Raw genomic sequence first — 21,557 nt, 5'->3', positions numbered from 1 at the left:
GCTACCTCTTCATAAGAAAATAAGAATAGCCATACTGAGTCAGACTAATGGAAATGGGATACTGCATAGATAGACCAACGGTGGCCAAGCCAGGTCACAAGTACAGCAGAACTCCAATAACAACATTCCATGCTACCAATCCCGTAGCAAGCAGTGGCTTGGCTTCCCTATGTCTCAATACCAGACTATGGACTTTTCCTCCAGGAACTTGTCCAAAATGATTTTAAACCCAGATACGCTAACCACTGTTACTATATCCTCGGGCAAAGAGTTCCCGAGCTTAACTATTTGTTTAGTGAAAAAAAATTATTTCCAACTATTTGTTTTAAAAGTATTTCCATGTAACTTCATTGAATGTTCCCTAGTCTTTATACTTTTTGAAAGAGTAAAAAATCGATTCACTTCTCATTCTACAGCACTCGGGATTTTGAGACCACAATCATATCTCCTCTTTGCTGTCTCTTTTCCAAGCTGAAGAGCCCTAACCTCTTTAGCCTTTCCTTATATGAGAGGAGATCCATCTCCTGTATCATTTTGGTCGCTCTTCTCTGAACCTTTTCTAATTCTGCTATATCTTTTTTGTTTGAGATACAGCGACCAAAACTGAAGGTGAGGTTGCACCATGGAGAGGATACAGAGGCATTAAAGTATTCTTGGTCTTATCTACGATCCCTTTCCTAATAATTCCTAGCATCCTGTTTGCTTTTTTTGGTCACCGCCACACTGTGCAGAAGATTTCAGAGTATTGTCTACAATGACACCTAGATTTTTTTCTTGGGTGCTAAACCCACAGGTGGACCCTGGCATCAGGTAACTATGATTTGGATTATTCTTCCCAATGTGCAACACTTTGCATTTGTCTACATTAAATTTCATCTGCCATTTGGATGCCATCTTTCAATTTCCCAAGGTCTTCCAGCAATTTTTCACAGTCCGCATATGTTTTAACAACCCGGAACAGATTTGTGTCATCTGCAAATTTAATCACCTCACTTGTCATTCCTATTTCCAGATCATTTATAAATATGTTAAATAGCACCGGTCTCAGTACAGATCATAAGAACATAAGTGTTGCCATACTGGGACAGACCGAAGGTACATCAAGCCCAGTATCCTGTTGCCAACAGTGGCCAATCCAGTTACAAGTATCTGGCAAGATCCCAAAACATTACAATACATTATATGCTGCATATCCTAGAAAAAAGTGGATTTTCCCCAAGTCCATCTTAATAATGGTTCGTGGATTTTTCTTTTAGGAAGCTATCCAAACTTTTTTAAAACTCCGCTAAACTAACTGTTTTTCCCACATTCTCTGGCAAAGAATTCCACAGTTCAATTACACATTGAGTGAAAAAATATTTTCTTTGATTTGTTTTAAATGTACTACTTTGTAGCTTCATTGCGTGCCCACTAGTCCTTGTATTTTTGGAAAGAGTAAACCAGCAATTCACGTCTACCCGCTCCACTCCACTCATTATTTTATAGACCTCTATCATATCTCCCCTCAGCCGTCTTTTCTCCAAGCTGAAAAGCCCTAGCTGCTTTAGCTTTTCCTCATAGGGAAGTTGTCCCATCTCCTTTATCATTTTTGTCGTCCTTCTCTGTACCTCTTCTAATTCCACTATATCCTTTTTTGAGATGTGGTGACCAGAATTGCACACAGTATTTGAGGTATGGTCACACCATGGAGCTATACAAAGGCATTTTTGTTTCCCATTCCTTTCCTAATAATTGTTGACATTCTATTTGTTTTCTTAGCCGCCACTGCACACTGAGCAGAGAGTTTCAACGTATCATCAATGATGACATCTAGATCCTTTTCCTGGTCGGTGACTCCTAATGTGGAACCTTGCATCACGTAGCTATAGTTCAGGTTTCTAGTCCCCGAATGAATCACTTTGCACTTGCTCACATTAAACCTCATCTGCCATTTGGATGACCAGTCTAAGTCTCGTAAGGTCCTCTTGTAATTTTTCACAATCCTCTTGCGATTTAACAACTTTGAATAACTTTGTCTCGTCAGCAAATTTAATTATCTCACTAGTTATTCTCATATCTAGATCATTTATAAATATGTTAAAAAGCAGCGGTCCAAGCACAGACCACTGGGGAACTCCACTATCTACCCTTCTTCAATGAGAATACTGACCATTTAACCCTACTCTCTGTTTTTAATCCACAATAGGCCACTACCTTCTATCCCATGACGTCAAGCTCACAGGTCTATAATTTCCCGGATCTCCTCTGGAACCTTTTTTTAAAAATATCGGTGTTATACTGGCTACCCTCCAATCTTCCGGGACCACATTCGATTTTAAAGATAAATTACATATCAATTCTAATCTGTACTCTGGGATGAATACCATCCAATCCAGGAGATTTGCTGCTCTTCAATTTGTCAAATTGCCGCATTATATCCTCCAGGTTTATAGAGATTTCATTCAGTTTCTCAGACTTGTCAGTTTGAATACCATTTCTGGCACAGGTATCTCCTCCCAAATCTTCCTTGGTGAAGACCAAAGAAAAGAATTAATTTAGTCTCTCTGCTATGGCTTTGTCTTCCCTGAGAGCCCCTTTTACCCCTCAATCATCTAGCAGTCCAACTAATTCTTTTGCCGGCTTCTTGCTTTTAATATATCAAAAACAATTTTTTGCTATGTGTTTTTCCCTCCAACGCAATCTTTTTTCAAAGTCCCTCTTTGCCTTCCTTATCAGCGCTTTGCGTTTGCCTTGACATTCCTTATGCAGTTTCTTATTATTTTCAATCGGGTCCTTCTTCCATATTTTGAAGGATTTTATTTTAGCTTTAATAGCTTCCTTCACCTCACTTTTTAACCATGCCAGCTGTCGTTTGGTCTTCCTCCCTCCTTTTTTAATATATGGAATATATTTGGCCTGGGCTTCCAAGATGGTATTTTTGAACAGAATCTACGCTTGATGTAAGTATTTGACCCTCACAACTGCTTCTCTAAGTTTTTTTTTTCACTGTTCTTCTCATTTTATCATAGTCACCTTTTTGAAAGTTAAATGCTAACGTATTGGATTTCCTGTGTAAATTTACTCCAAAGCTAATATCAAATGTGATCATATTATGATCACTGTTATCAAGCGGCCCCAGCACCATTACCTCCCGCACCAGATCATGCGCTTAACTAAGGACTAGGTCTACAATTTTTCCTTCTCTTGTCGGCTCCTGTACCAACTGCTCCACAAAGTAGTCCTTGATTTCGTCAAGGAATTTTACCTCCCTAGCATGCCCTGATCTTACATTTACCCAATCAATATTGGGGTAATTGAACCACCCATTATTATTGTGTTCCCCGGTTTGTTAGCCTCCCTAATTTCCGGTAACATTTCTATATCTGTCTGTTCATCCTGTCCAGGTGGATGGAAGTACACTCTTATCACTATCCTTTTCCCCTTTACACACGGAATTTCAATCCATAGGGATTCCAAGATGTGTTTTGTTTCCTGCAGAATTTTCAAGCTATTTGATTCAAGGCCCTCCTTAACATACAATGCTACCCCTCCACCAATTTGATCCATCCCATCACTACGATATAATTTATACCCCAGTATGACAATGTCCCACTGGTTATCCTCCTTCCACCAGGTTTCAGAGATGCCTACTATACCTAATTTTTCATTTAGTGCAATATATTCTAACTCTCCCATCTCATTTCTTAGGCTTCTGACATTCACATATAGACACTTCAAACTATGTTTGTTGTTGCTATTTACATCATGCTCAATACTTGACAGTATTAATTTGCAATCCTTTGTCTGATTTTTATCTTTATTTAAGGATACCTGATTTACTATGGTCCGTTTTGCAACCTCACTATCGAGATACCCTATCTTCCCTGTTTTGGTGATATCTTTGAAAGATACCTTATTCTGAACCATGCGCTTTTCAGCGACTGTCGGCCTTCCTCCTGTGTCTAGGTTAAAAGCTGTTCTATCTCCTTTTTAAATGCCGATGCCAGCCGCCTGATCCCACCCTGGTTAAGATGGAGCCCATTCTTTCGGAATAGGCTCCCCCTTCCCCAGAATGTTGCCCAGTTCCTAACAAACCTAAAACCCTCCTCTCTGCACCATCGTCTCATCCACGCATTGAGACTCTGGAGCTCTGCCTGACTCTTGGGTCCTGCGAATGGAACAGGTAGCACTTCAGAAAATGCTACCCTAGAGGATCTGGATTTGTGCTTTCTACCTAAGAACCTAAATTTGGCTTCCAGAACCTCTCTCCCACATTTTCCTATGGTATTATACCCACATGTAGCAAGACAGCCGGCTTCTCCTCAGCACTATCTAAAATCCTATCTAGGTGACGCCTGAGGTCTGCCACCTTCGCACCAGGCAGGGAAGTGGCCAGGCGATCCTCACATCCACCAAGCTATCTACATGCCTAATAATCGAATCACCAACTACAACAACTGTCCTTATCCTTCCCACCTGGGAAGTAGCTCCTAGAGACCCATCCTCAGTGCGAGAGGATATTGCATTCCCTAGTGTGCTGGTCCTGTCTACAGAATTACTTCCAGCTGCACCAGGGTGATGCTCTCCTTTTAGAAGGCCTCCCTCCTCCAAGGCAACACAGGGGCTGCCAGACTGGAGGTGGAACTTCTCTACAATGTCTCTGTAGGCCTCCTCTATGTACCTCTCTGTCTCTCTCAGCTCTTCCAAGTCTGCTACTCTAGCCTCAAGATAACGGACATGTTCTCTGAGAGCTAGGAGCTCTTTGCACTGAGCACACACATGACATCTCACCAAATGGGAGATAATCATACATGTAACACAATGCAAAAGACTGGATAGCACCCCTCTCGCTGCTGGACTACTGTCTGCATCTTAGTATTATAGAGTTGTTTAATTAAAACTTCTTAAGGCACTAGGGATATTAGATGAATATCATGATCCTTATGACTGGTGTAATTTGTAATTTATTTAGGGTTTGCTTCTTAGAAACTAATTAAATGTAATTAAAACTCTAATGAAAATTCCCCTCTTATTGTCTCAATTAGAATAATTGCCTATAAATGAAAAGCTGAGCTAGGGGTGGGTGGGAATGAGGACTGAACTGGGCCCTGCTGTGCCTTCTAGAAACTATCTGTTAATGCTGTGGCAGAAACTTTAAGTTTTAAAACTATGGGGAAAAGGGTATGGAGACTAACTAATGAAGTTTGTTTACTTTTTTTTTATTTTAAAATTCTAACTGTGTTATCAATATCCTACAATTCCTCTTTTAAACCCTAATCTTGACGTTATCAAGCTCAGGATAAAATAATGTCACCTACCCACAGAGATGTCCTCTTCTCTCAGAACTTCTCATAGCATCAGTGTAAAGCAGAACTGATAGTCACAGGAAACCCCAGCAGAGTTTTAACTTTAGTTTTGCAGCACTGCTTAGCCAGTTCAAATAAGGAATACAGAGCTGATAGTCACAGGAAACCCCAGTTTAAACACTCTTTTCTCTATAGTTCTAAAACTTTAAAACTTGAACTTTCTGCCACAGCCTAAAACATTAACACGTAGCTTCTAGAAGGCAAGGCAGGGTCTAATTTATTCTTCATTCCCACCCCCTCCCCAACTCCCATCCATATCTAGCACAACTCTTTATTTATAGTCAGTTATTCTAATTAGGATAACAAGGGAGGAGCACTCTTACAGAGGTTTAATTACATTCTAAGAAGAAAACACTAAATAAATCATACAATAAACTATAAAAGCTAAAGGGTATGGTTCTGCCTGTGGTCCCGAGTTGGCTCTGTCTATGGTCAGCCTCTACTTCTGTTGTCTTGCTTGACTGGATTATCGTAGAGGTTTCTCCTGTTTGCTGTTCCTTACAAAAAAAACCATTCCGTGACTATGTGAAATGGGCTGATGGTCCCAGTCCAGTTTTCTAAGGATATGCATTAATACAGCTAGAACCAGAATCACTCTTGGCATTATATGGGTCTGTTTAATAGATTAAACCAGAGGTTCCCAAACCTGGTCCTGGAGGCACCCCAGTCAGTCAGGTTTTCATGATATCCAGAATGAATATTCATGACAGATTTGCATGCAGTGGACGCAGTGCATGCTAATCTCTCATGAATATTCATTGTGGATATCATGAAAACCTGACTGGCTGGGGTGCCTCCAGGACCAGGTTTGGGAACCATTGGCTTAAGCAATGAAACTAAATAAGAATGGAGGGCATGTTTCATGTCAACCCCTGAAATCGGTCTCTTCAAAAAAGTTTATGTAAATGAACAAGGATGAGCAGGAGAAGCTTGCACATATTATATCTGCTGTGTGGATAAGACTCTAATCTGAAATGTTATCAGTCTAACACCTATTAAAAAAAACATATTCATGCTGAAATAAAGAATCCCCATAAAATTAAAACAGTCATCAATTTAGTTATAGCTCCCTTATGTCAGAGTAAATGCAAGTCTAAATATCATCTTTGTCTTTCAGACTCTCTTGGTTCACTACCTGTGTCCCTGCTGCTCTGAGAAGCGGCGTCAGTCTCCACATTGTAGATCACAGTACCCTGAGAGTCAGAGGACAAGTGGCTGACCACAGACTCATGGTGTGAGTACTTATAGTGATAACTGTCTGTTGACGAGTCTGTCCTGGTGTCACTCGAGATGGATGGCTCCCTCCCTATTGGAGGAAGCAGTGTCAGTGTTTCAATATAAGTGTTTACAATAGGAAAAACAGAAATACAGAGCAGCATGCAGAGAGCAGAGAAACAGAATAAGTAAGAAACAAGGAAAGACAAGAACAGCATATAAAGCACTAGGAAGACACAAAAAACAAAGACACAGAGAATGTATTAGTTATTCTCATTTCATAAGCCATACAATTGTCAATCAACTTGGCAACAGTATGCAAGGGTTGCAGATAAAGGATGACCAAACCATGTGTCTCACAACATGAGATACCTACAAGCTGTCCACATAGAGTGACCACTCATCACCGGAGCAAATGAATTGGAATGGCATTGTGCTGCTGTAGAAACTTAGCATGATACAGATATTCAATTCCATAGCTATGCATTTTACAGGCAGTATGGACAGGATGAGCATTAATTTCTGCCTTCCAATAGATCTTGCGTGTTATCCTTCAAAACTGGGACTGCAATATTATCACCACAATAAATCCTTGTCAGGATAAGGTAAAAGTAGGCAATAATTGTACTACTAAATAGATAAGTGATCTTGTCTGACACTAAGCTACAAGGATACACAATATGGTATGAAGTCCAAAGTCTCCTAACAGTTACATAAATGAAACGTTCAAGAGAGACTGCATTCTCCCACAGCTCATATTAACATGCACCAATTTTGCAACTTGACTTATTAATTTACGAAAAAACTTACTCAGATTCCATACTGTATCCAGAATCACTGCTATAATTCCTTTAATAGTTCCACATTTTCATTAATATAACCATATAGAAGAAAAGAACTCTGAGCATTTTTCCTTCACCATTATGAGACAATTTTCAAAGCTATTTAAACAAAGTATTTTACCTGCATGAATTAGCGGTCTGAGAATCACTCTCCCTCAATCCGCTAAAAGTCTATGCGTTATTCCATAACACAAAAAATTTTAGTTGTATTAAGATGAGGCATTCCTGGTGTCATGTTTAGGTCAGGGGAAGAAAACAATGGAATAAGATTGCATGCATGTTACTCCTATGATAAAGAATCCACAATAAAATAAAATAGGCACAAAATGCCAGCAGCAAGTTTCAAAGCAAATGTAGATGTGCACCTTGCACTGTAAAATAGTGAAGAGTCTATGAAGAAAAATATAAGCAGATAAAGACCATATGGCCTATCCAGTGTGCCCATTCATGTCATCTACTTTCCCTATCACTCCCTTAGAGATCCTATGTACTTGTCCCAAGCTCTCTTGAATTGAGATACTGTTTTCATCTCCTCTACTTACAATACCCTTTCTGTGAAGAAGTATTTCTTCAGGTTACTTCTGAGTATATCCACTTCTATCTTCATCCTATGCCCCCTTGTTCCAGAGCTTCTTTTCAATTGAAAGAGACTTGCTTCTTGTGCATTTATGCCACATAGATATTTAAATGTCTCTATCATATCTCCCCTCTCCCGCCTTTCTTCCAAAGAATACATATTGAGATCTTGAAATCTGTTCCCACACACTTTATGACAAAGACACTGACCATTTTAGTAGTCACCCACTGAAGCAACTCCATCCTGTTTGTATCTTTTTGAAGGTGCGGTCTCCAGAATTGTACACAATATTCTAAATGAGGTATTTTTGCATGTAAACCAGTGATTTGCATGCAGAAGTAACCATTTACAAAATCTTGCCAGATCATAAACAGAACATGCAGTCTATGAGGTTTCAATGTACATGCAGTGCTGAATGGCAACTCCCCTTTGTATTATGTTATGGTGAAGTTTACTCATTTGACTGGAAGGGGGGGGGGGGGGGGGCTCAGACCTGTATGTCTATTGCCTATCCATGTTAGACATGTCCTCCACCCACCCCCCAAAACCTGTTACAGAACTGTCAGAAACCATGATACAAAAATATCTTACACAAATAACAGAGACATTCTCCTGATACAGAATTCTGAAAATATTTCAGAGACCACTTAAATCCGTTATTGAGTTGAAACCAGTGACATATACGTCCAATATATCAGCAATAAAGTCAAGTTGCGTATCTGTAATTGGTGGTGCCCACAGACATGAGGATTAATCAGTCAAGACGCAGGTGACATTCTCAAATGGTACCTAAACAGAACAGCTCTCCAAATCTCAGAACTATTGGAAAGTTCTCAGCATGAATGGCCCTTCCCTTGTGCAGCAGTCACCTCAGTTAGTTTAAAGCTCATAATCAATGGGGGGTGGGGGGAGACGATTTCTCTGAAGGGGTGAAATAAACATGTGGATAAAGGTAAGCCAGTCGATACTGTGTATCTCAATTTTCAAAAGGCATTTGACAAACTACCCCATGAAAGACTCCTAAAGAAATCAGAAAGTCACAAGATAGGAGGTAATGTCCTATTGTAGATTAAAAACTGGTTAATAGAGAGAAAACAGAGTAGGGTTAAATGGTAAGTATTCTCAACGGAGAACAGTAGGATAGTGGGGTTCCGCAGGGGTTTGTGCTGGGGATACTACTTTTTAACATATTTATAAATGCTCTAGAGATGGAAATAACTAGTGGGGTAATTAAATTTGCTGATGACACAAAGTTATTCAAAGTTATTAAATTGCAAAAGCATTGTGCAAAACTGCAAGAGGGCCTTATAAGGCTGGGCATCCAAATGGCAGATGATGTTTAATGTGAGCAAGTGCAAAATGATTCACGTGGGAAAGAGGAGCCCAAACTATAGCTATGTGATGCAAGGTTCCACATTAGCAATCACTGCCCAGGAAAAAGATCTAGGTGTCATCGTTGATGATACGCTGGAACCCTCTTGTTCAGTGTACAGCAGCGGCTAAGAAAGCAAATAAAATGTTAGCAATTATTAGAAAATGAATGGAAAACAAAATGAGAATGTTATAATGCCTTTGTATCACTCCATGGTGAGACCGCACTTCGAATCCTGTGTGCAATTCTGGTCACTGCATCTCAAAAGATATAGCAGAATTAGAACAGGTACAGAGAAAGGCAACAAGAATGATAAATGGGATGAGATGACTTCCCTATGAGGAAAGGATAAAGTGGCTAAGGGTATTTGGCTTGGACAAGAGATGGCTGAGGGGAGATATGATTGAGGTCTATAAATTGTGGAGTGAAACGGGTAGAGGTAAATCGCTTGCTTACTCTTTCCAAAAATACTAAGACTAGGGGGGCACGCAATGAAGCTATTAAGTAGTAAATTTAAAACAAACCAGAGAAAGCATTTGTTCACTCAATGTGTAAGTAAACTCTGAAATTCACTGCCAGAGAAAGTAGGAAAAGCAGTTAGCTTAGCAGGGTTTAAAATGGGTTTGTATAATTTACTAAAAGAAAAATCCATAAGCCATTATTACGATGGACTTGGGAAAATCCACTGCTTATAAGCAGCAAAAAATCTGTTTTGCTGTTCTGGATTGGATAGTTAGAAACAGGGTACTGGGCTTGATGGACCTTCAATCTGTCCCAGTATGGCAATGCTTATGTTCTTATGTAAAGGTGCAGGATGAGTTTTGTATGTGTGTTTCTTAGGGTTCCCAGTTATGCTGTCTACTATATTTGTGTGTATCTGATGATAAGCTGATCAATAAAACTAGAAAAAAGGTTGATAAGCAATTTTCAGGAAAGATGGGTGGCATTTTGTGAATGATTAATCTTACTGTTGAAGGAGACCATCTGTTTTAGGTAAGAAACTTTGCTTTCTCCACTGACAAGGAGGATTAAATCAGGTACACAAATCAGGTACACAACTGGATGACTCTCAATCTCAGGATTTCTCCAATTTTCCAAATAAATGTATCAGAGATGAGGAGCAGTCCATCCACACGATCATGGAAAAGTTGAATAGGTTGCAAAGACACACTGTTCAGTACTGTTTCACCAAATGCACTGTCTCCAACTGAAGATTGGTCCAGGCGGTAGTCTGATGTGAAGGTATGAAATAAAGACCTAGTAGCTGCTTTGCAGATGCTCTTTAGCCAAGCAGATTTTAACAGAGCTTCAACAGCAGCAGTAGTTCCAATGCTTAAAGGTTTGGCTGCACTGGTAAAAGATACCAATCTGATCAGAAAAGAAGTAAATTCAGGACGCTGGCTAATTAGGTAGTGTATGGCTTGCCAAAAGAGTACCAAGTCCATTAGGATCAAATAAAATGAAAAGTTGCATAGACTTTCTAATGAACTCTGTTCTTTTAAAATAGTAAACTGGAAAACCTCTTTCATATGAAAGTATGTGAATAAATTGCAGAAGGTTTATTTACTGCCACTAAATGTCTTGGAGACTTCAGTCCCATGGAGGCAACTAGGGATTGCTCAATGTCCATGCCTTCAGAGCCAGGCTGGAATGAAAGAGGACACTCCAGTCTTATGACTCTGGGACTCTCCGAGCATGCTCAGTTCCTGCTAGAACTGAGCATGCGCGAGAAGTCCCGGCGTCAGCAGCAGGAGGCAAGTCGCCGACTTCCACATTACAGCAGCAGCACAAGGTGGAGGGGAGTGGCTTGAACACCAAATTTCTTTGGATGGTGGGGCTTTGGCACCCTCATCAGCCATCTAATGAGGTGCTACAGATCTGGAGGGGGCCCAGGCTATGTACAGGGTCTTGGCTATCACGATGAGTGGATTAAACACAGTGGAGGGGCCAAATCCAGACTATGGCTATAGCACCAGGTGCATCATAGGTGGATGCATGGAATAGTAAAAAGATAAAAATGTATTCACCATCAGCCTGAAAGCAAGTGTATTTGAGGAGTACCCTAGCTGTGAAATATATTTTATAGAGTTTGAGGAGCCAGGGAATATTAAAGAGGTTGAAATCATCTGCTAAAACTGTGTATGAAAGGATTTTGGTTCCCTGGGATGAAAGTTACTCATATGACTGAGGATCACAAAGTTCCATATCTGCACTACCTCTTGGTATAGTCAAAGGGACCTTGCACCTTCTTGCTTATTGATGTAAAACACTGCCACCTGATTGTCTGTCAGTATCAGTACTGATCAATTCTAAAAATGAATGATGAGCCCCAATATGTAAACAGTAAGACAAGCCCCTAAAATGTAAACAGTAGGACGAGCCCCTAATATGTAAGCTAAGTTACTTGGGTTGGCAGAAAATTACTAAATAGTAATTATTCTGGAAATGTTTCTAGGGAATGAGTGTACCGCTTATTTGGCCCTTAGGTTTCTGCCAGACTGACTATCAATGGAAGAACCATGCCAAGATGAAATATATTATTTATTAAGAATATAGAAATAACTATGGCAGAGGAGGAAGTGACGTCACCGTCGGAGATGGAAGCCTGAATCCATAGCTCCGTCGGGGCAGCGAAGAAATCAGCGCTATTTCCCGGTTCCCAACCCCCCGAGATTGGCGGTTTTGAGGGCAGGAAAAAAGAGAAGCGATGGCGACAAGAAAACGGCTGGAAAAGTTTAAATTCGCCGCGACACAGAAGGACGAGGCGGCGAACACGAGTCGCTCCCAGCAGAAAGCCAGCAACAAAATGGCCGCCGCGGATTCTGGCTCCGAAACGGAGGACCCAGTAGAACAGCTGGAAAGTGATACGGAGCTGACGAAGCAGGAGGTAGCGAGGTGGTTTAAAGCTTTAAAAGCTGAGATGTCGGCGGTCCGGAAAACTATTCGGGAGGCGGTCACAGACATTCAAAAAGAGGTGAGAGAGATCGGAGGCAGGGTGGAGCAGGTGGAAGACACGTTGGAGCACGTGGAGGGAGAAATAGAGGGCTTGCGCACTGCTCTTACGATTGTGCAAGCTGAAAAAGCAAAAATGCAATTGGAGCTGGAAGATCTGGAAAATCGTTCCAGAAGGAACAATTTGAGATTTAAAGGGGTCCCTAAAACGGACCAGAATAAAGACTGTGCACAGGTGATTCGAGAAATTTGTGCTAGAATACTGGATATAGGCACGGAGGGGCAGACCAATATGGAGGAGTCTGTTATCAGGTTTGATCGGGTACATCGGAGTCTGGGGCCCAGGAGAGATCTGCAACCTAGGGACATTGTAGTATGCTTTAAAGACTACACTATCAAAGATAAGATATGGAAGAAAGCTAGATCCCAGGGTGAGATTCTCTGGGATAACAATAAAATTATAGTGTTCCAAGATTTGGCGCTGGGTACCCTTCAGAGACAAAGAGAATTCAAAGATCTGACCACCTATCTCCAGCAGTCCAATTTCCGATATCGCTGGATCTTCCCTTTTGGTCTCCAGTTCACAGCTGATGGCACCACCCGACGAGTGGTTACGCTGGGAGAAGCCTGGAAAGTTCTCACCGAACTGGGTTATACAAACCTACCCCCGGCGGCTTCGGGGGGGGGGGGGGGGGGGGGTCTCGAGTATGTCTGTTAAGACAAAGAAGGGGTCATCATGGCAGAGAGTGCGCCCACAAAGAGAGAACACTACACAGTTATCAGCAGCGACCAGAGTACCATGAATGGACGAGAGGGGTTTTCATGGTTTCAGTTACCTCATGGGTTTAATGGGGTATTGTTTAAAAAAGTATGGTATGCAGGTGGGGGGACAATGTTGGAGCTGTTATAGGATGTTTGTTCTATAGTGAAAGGGTTCTGGGGGTTAAGCAGAAATACTTGAATCTTGGGGGGAGGGGTCTGGGAAATGTTGTTGGGGGGGAAGAGGGTGATGAGCTCCGGCGGGGAGTAACTTCCTCAACATTATTGGCTGGCGGCTTTAGGCTCAGTCCAGCAGAGGGGGGGAGGGGGGGTTGGAGGGAAGGGGATTAAGGGTTTACACATTGGGTCATGGAATGTTAATGGGATGAACTCCCCACTGAAGAGAAGTTTGATACATCGTGAATTGCAGAAACTTAATTGGGATATTATATTATTGCAGGAAACACACATTCAAAAGAGGGATGCACATTTACTTAAACATCGGGGATATAGTGACTGTATCTTACACTTTGATGCTAGAGGGGGTAAGGTGGGAGGTTTAGTGATTTACATCCGTAGACATATTCCATTTGTAACAGAGGAAGTATACAGGGATGCTCTGGGAAGGTGCCTGGCAATTAGGGGTCAGCTGTATGGTAAGGAGGTGACCATAATAAATATATATGCTCCTAACTCAGGACAGGGAGAATTTTTTACCCGGATACATAAGGAACTCTTCCAGTTTCAGAAAGGGGGGATGATCTTGGGTGGGGATTTTAATACTAGTATGACATCAATGGATCACTCAAAGGGGTTGGTCGATAGGTCCTCGGCCCACTGTGCACAGTTAAAATCACTTGTCTCCAACTTAGATTTAGTGGATGTCTGGAGGCTTAGGCATCCGAGCCAGCGGTCTTATACCTTTTTCTCTCATTCTCAGAATACCTATACAAGAATTGACATGGTGTGGTGCAGCCGCCAATTATGGGATCAAGTGGCTGAGTCACATGTTGGGTCCATTTCCGCATCAGACCATGCCCCCGTGGAGCTTGAGCTTAAGGGTCTGACAGAGGAAAGGCGCCAACTCTTTTGGAGATTAAATGAACTGATTCTGGGGGATGGTAGGGTGCGGGAGGATATCCGTCAGGTCATTCAGAATTACATGCTTATGAATGACACTGGTGAGGTTCTGGATGGTACATTGTGGGATGCCCTGAAGGCTGTGGTGAGGGGCCATCTCATTAAATGGGGAACACGGAAAAAGAGGCAACGAGAAAATAGGGAATTGGACTTAGGGGCACGACTAGTGAAGCTGGAATGCCACCACCAGGAGGGAGGTTCAGGGATAGTCCTGAGAGAGTTAAGAAAGTGTAGGATGGAATTAGAGAAATTGCAGGTAGAACGTGTGGAGTTTTTACGTACGATACTCCAACAAAAATTTTATGAATTCGGTAATAAGTCTGGACGGATGCTGGCTAATCTTCTGAGGCATAGACAAAGGAGCCACACAATAACAAAAATTAAAGGGGCGGGTGATAAGATGTACTATGGGGATGGTGAAATTAGAGATCAGTTTGAAAAATTTTATCAGGTTTTATATCGTAGTGAGAGGGGGGCAGAGGGGGGAGAAATTAGGAAGAGTTTAGGGGAGTTGCGCCTCCCAAGGCTGTCAAGTTTGGAACGCAAGCAGCTGGAGGCCCCATTTCATCTTGAAGAGATTCAACGGGTGATTAAGGGTCTCCAAGGAGGGAAGGCGCCCGGCCTGGACGGATATTCTGCCAGGTTCTATAAGACTTTTGTTGGGGAGGTGGGGCCCATGTTGCTGAGGGTTGGGAATGCGTGCTTTGCTGGCCAATCGTTGCCTGTGAGCATGCATGAAGCAGGGATCTCCCTGCTATTGAAACCAGGAAGGGACCCGGCGGTATGTGGCTCCTATCGCCCCATCTCACTGATAAACTTAGATGTTAAGATCTTATCCAAGGTAGTTGCCGATAGGTTAGGAAAGGTTCTGCCTACGCTGATTCATACTGACCAATCTGGGTTTGTCATGGGGCGGCAGGTGGCTGATAACATCAGACGCACCCTACATGTTATGTGGGTTGCCCAACAGAGGGGGACTCCAGTGGTTTTTTTGAGTACGGACGCAGATAAAGCGTTCGATAGGGTGGAATGGCCCTATTTATGGGAAGTGCTGGAACATCTGGGGTTTGGCCAGGGGTTGATAGGGTGGTTACAACGGTTATATGAGAAGCCCGTGGCAAGAATTAAAGTAAATGGAGGGTATACACCAGCTTTCCAGATTGAACGGGGTACTAGACAGGGGTGCCCGCTGTCACCACTGCTATTCGCACTCTCAATTGAGCCTTTGGCTCAGAGGGTGCGGGAATCAGTTGACATTCCAGGAATCATGATAGGTGGTTCTGAACACAAATTGGCTTTATTTGCCGATGACGTGTTATTTTTTGTAAACAACCCGGGGTTGAATCTCCCTATATTGTTGGCGGAGTTGGAAGAGTTCAGTAGGCTCTCTGGTTTTAAGATAAACTATGATAAATCTGAAATGATTGGGGTGTCTACAGCACAGCATAGGATGGAAGAGCTTTCACGTAATTTTCCTTTTAGATTGCGGAGGGATAATATTAAATATTTAGGAGTTAAAATACCTGTTCGGATCTCTCAGCTATATCAGCTAAATTATATACCGTTGTTCCATCAAATACGTAAGGATATGGAGGGCTGGATGGGAAAGTGGCTGTCATGGTGGGGAAGGATAGCATCGATTAGGATGAATGTATTGCCCAGACTTTTGTTTTTGTTTCAGACATTGCCTGTAGCGGTCCCTGGGAGGGATTTGAGGAAATTACAACAAGCTATATTGAAGTTTATTTGGGGGGGCAAGGCTCCGAGGCTCAGTAGGAAGCTGCTTTGGCGGTCGACAGAGTTGAGTGGGAGAGGGGTCCCGAACCTTGAGTGGTATTATTGGGCAGCACAACTGAAACTTATTTCCACGTGGGGTCAGGAGAAATGGTCAGTGGCAGCATACATGGATCAGGAGATGGTGCAGCAGTATAGCTTGTAGTCAGTTATATGGGCCTCTTCGACTTACCCCACTTTTGGCAGGCTTTCTACCAACCTGTTTGTAGGGCATCTATTGACACTATGGGGATCCCTTAGGGCACGCTTTTGGAAAGCTAGAACTACATCTACTTACGCTTATATTCGGGGGGAACCCACATTCAGGGTGGGGTTGGGAAATCCGGTGGCAAAGAGGTGGGCTGAGAGGGGCTTATTGAGGTTTCGAGATCTATTAGAAGATGGGAAAATGAGATTGTTTACAGAGCTTAAGGAAGACTAAGGGGTTTTGGATGGGGATAGATTCTTTTACCTACAGGTCCAACATTACATTTATACACAAGGATGGTTACGAAAGGATCCAGAGGATTATGAAGAATTAGAGAATTTGTGGGGCTCTTTAGGGACAATGAAGGGAGTTATATCTATGTTGTATAAATTTATAAGGGGTAGGAGTTTTGAGAAATGTTTGCATATGACTCGATGGGAAAGTGATTTGCAGAAGGAATTAACAGTTCATGAGTGGAAGGCCATTATTTTGGAAGTTAACAAAGCATCGACATGTGTGTTGCTGAAAGAAAATGCCTTTAAGGTCCTCTCGAGATGGTATTTTACCCCACACAGATTGCATGTGATGTTTCCAGGGGCTTCACAGTATTGTTGGAGATGTTTAACGGATGTGGGAACTTTTTTGCATATTTGGTGGTCCTGTGGGAAATTACAATTGTACTGGCAAACCATTACTGCAAAGATAACTGCCCACACAGGTAAGACCTTTTTGTGCGAGCCTCAGTGGTGCCTGTTGGGCTTAGGGAACAGACGAGGAGCTAAATGGCAGAGACGTCTAAAGAGGATGTGCTTGACAGCTGCAAAGAGTGTCATTGCCCGGTTTTGGAAACAGCAAGAGGCACCAACAGAGCAAGACTGGCTTCTAAAACTTTCCCTTATTGGGGAGATGGAGAAACTAACTGACAAAAGGGTGGGAAATTATAATAAGAATGATGAACTCTGGACTCAATTAAGAGCTATGACTCAAGCGAGTTAGCAATAGGTGCATGATGGGAGAGGGGAGGGAGGGTGAGGGGGGTTTGGGGAAGGGTGGGGGGGGGGGAGAAATGAAAATTAAAGTCTGTATTTGTTTACTTGCAGATTTATTGATTAATAAAAAAAGAATGTTTAAAAAAAAAAAAAAAGAAATAACTATGGCAAAATGCAAAGCAAGTTACAAAATTAGACTTGTACTACAAAAATCCTGATTACCAACAGATATATAAATATATGATTACAGATATATAAAACTATATGTATGAGTGATTACACAGCTATAATTTATCTTGTGCAAATTACACACTTAACTGGGCAAGGAGGCGATGCTGGTGGAGGGCAGGCGGGGGTGCAGTGGCAACGGCAGTGGGCAGGTGGGGAGGGCACATTGTTTTCCCTAGGTCCGGCTTTGTCTCTCAGCGGCCCTGGACCCAAGACACTATTAGTAGCCACTGTGTTGGACTAGGCTAGGAGCCAGCTCCAGGAAGAAAGAAATAAAGAGATTTTACTAGTGCTGGGTTAAAGCTTGTGAAGTAACCAGTGTGCACATGCTGAATCATAGAAACAAAGTATTTTCTTTTACTTGCAACCCTGTGTGTAAAAGCTCCAAGCCACACCCTCGATCATGTTACTACACGTGACTTATTTCTGAACCACATGGATTATCAAATTCCTCCTGCTCAGACCTGTGTGACTACACCAAAGACATTTGTGTTTTAGGTTGAGAAATCTCAGCTAAGACTGGCACCTGTTCAAAGAATTATGCTGATACCCTTTTATAATGGGTGTTCTGAAACCTTGTTTTGAAACCACTGTGTAAGGGCATGGAAACAACATTGAGAAAACAAGGTCTGCTGGACTGTGCAGTATTGACAATACATTTGAGTCTCACTTTTGCTTTAACAATGGTCATGAAGCCAACTGTGGCAGTTCTTTTGGATTTGAAGGACATGAATCTGCATAACAGTCTTCTTGATACAGAAGTCTGAGTGTCATTTGTTATCTTTCTCCTACAAGCTGGACAGAGCTTTAAGCCTGCTTTGCCTACGCCACAGTCCCAGGCACTCAAACAAAACCAAAGCAAAAACTTTTTTTCTTGCAAATTAAATAAAGGAATGTCAAAAAATAATGTTGAAAAAACTAGGAAAGAAAAACTCTAAGGAAAGTCAGGAGAGACCTGTTTCACTTTTGTTTGACAAAGTGGAAAAAACAAACTGAAGAAACTGATGGGACTGCTGAATATGGGAAAAGCTATGCATACTCAGACCTTTCCATTAGTTCTGAGTTCGGGGACAGCTATTCCATTCTGAAACTGTCAGATGATGTCACTCAAGTGCCTGATTTATGCCGGCTTGACGATGGACAATGTTTGCTTCAGGGAGACCATCAGAACCTAATCACCATTTCTTGTTTGGACACTTAACAAGATAAATATTTTTCACTTTTCAAATAAACCACTAGTGCCTTTCTAGTGAGATCAACAAAGAAAAGATCTAATTTTAACGGACTATCAAGATGGCAGGTTTGCTTAAAAACTGAGATGGAACTTTTAAAGATAAGGATTACGGAATGAGATAGGTTAAAAGTTTGGCTGACATGTCATTCAGGACATCCATGTTTTTTGATATCAGGGTCCTGCAGAAAGCCATAACGCAGGGTATCTGCCTCCTATGACCAGTTAATAGATTTAATGCACAGTCAGCTGCTGCAGGGCATATTAAGCAAGTTATTACAAAAGAAACCAATCTAGTAGAAGCACCTGCAAGAATCTACATATTGCCTGTACATCTCATGTACTCACCTGTTAACTGTTGCTGTTATCAAACAAACTTATCAAAATGTGTATTATTTACTGTAATTGTAGTCTAAATAAAGTTGATATTAATTTAAAAACAATGTGCTCAAAATGCTCAGTGAACTGACAAACATTTGTTTTAAACAGTGTTCTCTTTAATTACATCTTTTTTTTCCATTTTCGAAATCAATGTAGAGTGGCCTCATAACAAGATGTAAGAAAAAAAAAAAAAAACAACAGAAGGAAGCAGAAACATGTTTTCAATTAAGATGTTTACCTGAGTCTTCACTATCATAGCAGATCTTCCTATACTGTCGGACATTCATTTGAGATGAGGCATCCAGCACTGTCACTGGAGTTCCCCTTGGATCTGCATAAAGCAGTAGTAAGGGCTGGTAATGACCCTTAATGCATTTGGTCACAACATCTTTCCATTTAGGACCGATCTGTACCAAAATAAAAAAATAAAGAGCCTCTGTGTTTGTGATAAATATTGCCAATACTACCTGCTATAACACAGTAGCATTCATTATTTCAGTATCTGTTCAATCTCTTTCTAGGGCTACAGTTTTGGGTAGATTTCACGGCAACAGTTAAAAAATTCTGCAGCCAAGTTTCTGAAATTTTGGAGCATATTTCATGCCTAGCTGCATATTATATTCCCAAGTAACTTATTTCCCATTATAACAAAAAGGTAATTTTCCAACCTTGCTTACCTCTATATAATGTTTTGACTTGGGAAAAGGGATTGCAAGTGTCTACATAAAGGGATAGGAAAGAGAAGAGGAAGAGATGACTGAGATGAGGAGACAATAAAGAGAATTGGGAAGAAGAGCAAAGATCTGGAATTAGGGAAGGAGAAACTACAAGAGGGAAGAGAAAGCCATGAGTGGAGGAGTGGCCTAGTGGTTAGAGTGGTGGTGGACTTTGGTCCTGAGGAACTGAGTTCGATTCCCTCTTCAGGCACAGGCAGCTCCTTGTGACTCTCGGCAAGTCACTTAACCCTCCATTGCCCCATGTAAGCCGCATTGAGCCTGCCATGAGTGGGAAAGCGCGGGGTACAAATGTAACAAAAAAAAAAAAAGAAGTGAGAAAGGACTAGGGATGGGAGAAGTGAGAAAGGACTGGGGATGAGGATGGGAAGGGATGGGGTGGGGTGAAAAAGAAGAGAGGACCAGAGATGGGAAGAAAAGAGTAGGCAGGGTTGGTGCAAAGGTACTAGTTGCCCTTGGCAAATCTTCAGCTTTAGTCCATCCTCCCTCAATTAACTGTTGTCCATACCCCCCCCCCCCCCATTTTTTTTTATAATTAAACATCATGATTGTCCCACCAACCCTTCCCAGAACAATCCTATATAAAGGGACATAATGTATTGTGGAGGAGTAGCCTAGTGATTAGTGCAGCAGACTTTGATCCTGGGGACTGATTCCCACTGCAGCTCCTTGTGACTCTGGGCAAGCCACTGAACCCTGCATTGCCCCAGGTACAAATAAATACCTGTATATACTATGTAAACCGCTTTGAATGTAGTTGCAAAAACCACAGAAAGGCAGTATATCAAGTCCCATTCCCTTATATATATTTACATAATAATGCCAATTTTCAAAAGCCATTTATCCAAATAATATTAGAAAATTTCCCATTCTCCCTGTGGGTAAATGTATCCTCTGATATATTTTTTTAGATTTATGTGGCTGTTAAGACTCATTTGCTTTGCCTTGAGTGCAGAGGTTTATTATTGTGTCCCTGAAGCTCCCTACCCTAAGTAACTGCCTACTTTGCCTATTGTTTAAACATTTCTTGAAAGGTGTGTCAGGGACAGAGAATGGGGTGTGGCTGCACTAATTAGCTAGTGAATTAACATTGAGGGGCATAATCGAACAGAAACGCCTATCTCCATGGGCGTTTATCTCCGAGAACGGGTCCGTGAAGGGGCGGGGCGGATCGTATTTTTTAAAAGAAAAAGACGCCCATGTTTTATTCATCAAGGTGTGAGCTGGGCGTTTTTGCTTTTCAGCGATAATGGAAAATGAAATCGCCCAGCTCAAAAACGAATAAATCCAAGACATTTATTCGTGGGAGGGGCCAGGATTCATAGTGCACTGGTCCCCCTCACATGCCAGGACACCAACCGGGCACCCTAGGGGGCACTTTTACAAAACCAAAAAAACAGGTAAAAGAGCTCCCAGGTGCATAGCACCCTTCCCTTGGGTGTTGAGCCCCCCAAATCCCCCTCAAAACCCACTGCCCACAAGTCTACACCATTACTATAGCCCTAAGAGGTGAAGGGGGGCACCTACATGTGGGTACAGTGGGTTTGGGGGGGTTGGACGACTAGTAGCATTAAGCAGCACAATTGTAACAGGTAGGGGGGGGATGGGCCTGGGTCCACCTGCCTGACGTCCACTGCACCCCCTAACAACTGCTCCAGGGACCTGCATACTGCTGCTTGGGAGGAGGGTATGACATTTGAGGGTGAAAGTAAAAAGTTGTGAAACATCATTTGTTGTGGTGGGAGGGGGTTAGTGACCACTGGGGGAGTCAGGGGAGGTCATCCCCGACTCCCTCTGGGGGTCATCTGGTC

The 21,557-nt window shown here is 42.0% G+C and overlaps 1 protein-coding gene across 9 annotated transcripts in view; it reads right to left on the bottom strand.

Moving 5' to 3' along the window:
• The window catches only part of USP54 (ubiquitin specific peptidase 54), a 479,705-nt gene that overhangs the window by 149,092 nt on the left and 309,056 nt on the right, over window positions 1-21,557 (bottom strand). For 8 of the 9 annotated variants that reach the window (XM_030203404.1, XM_030203402.1, XM_030203407.1 and 5 more), the window contains 2 exons: window positions 19,251-19,419; window positions 6,481-6,651 (listed from right to left, as the gene is read on the bottom strand). In XM_030203404.1, coding sequence (XP_030059264.1) covers window positions 6,481-6,651; window positions 19,251-19,419 — 340 coding nt within the window. The remainder of the gene's footprint in view (window positions 1-6,480; window positions 6,652-19,250; window positions 19,420-21,557) is intronic. The other variant, XM_030203411.1, reaches the window with a different exon arrangement.

This window comes from Microcaecilia unicolor, chromosome 5 (assembly GCF_901765095.1).
Source record: "Microcaecilia unicolor chromosome 5, aMicUni1.1, whole genome shotgun sequence".
Taxonomy (NCBI): domain Eukaryota; kingdom Metazoa; phylum Chordata; class Amphibia; order Gymnophiona; family Siphonopidae; genus Microcaecilia; species Microcaecilia unicolor.
This window is presented reverse-complemented; position numbering and strand designations above follow the sequence as displayed.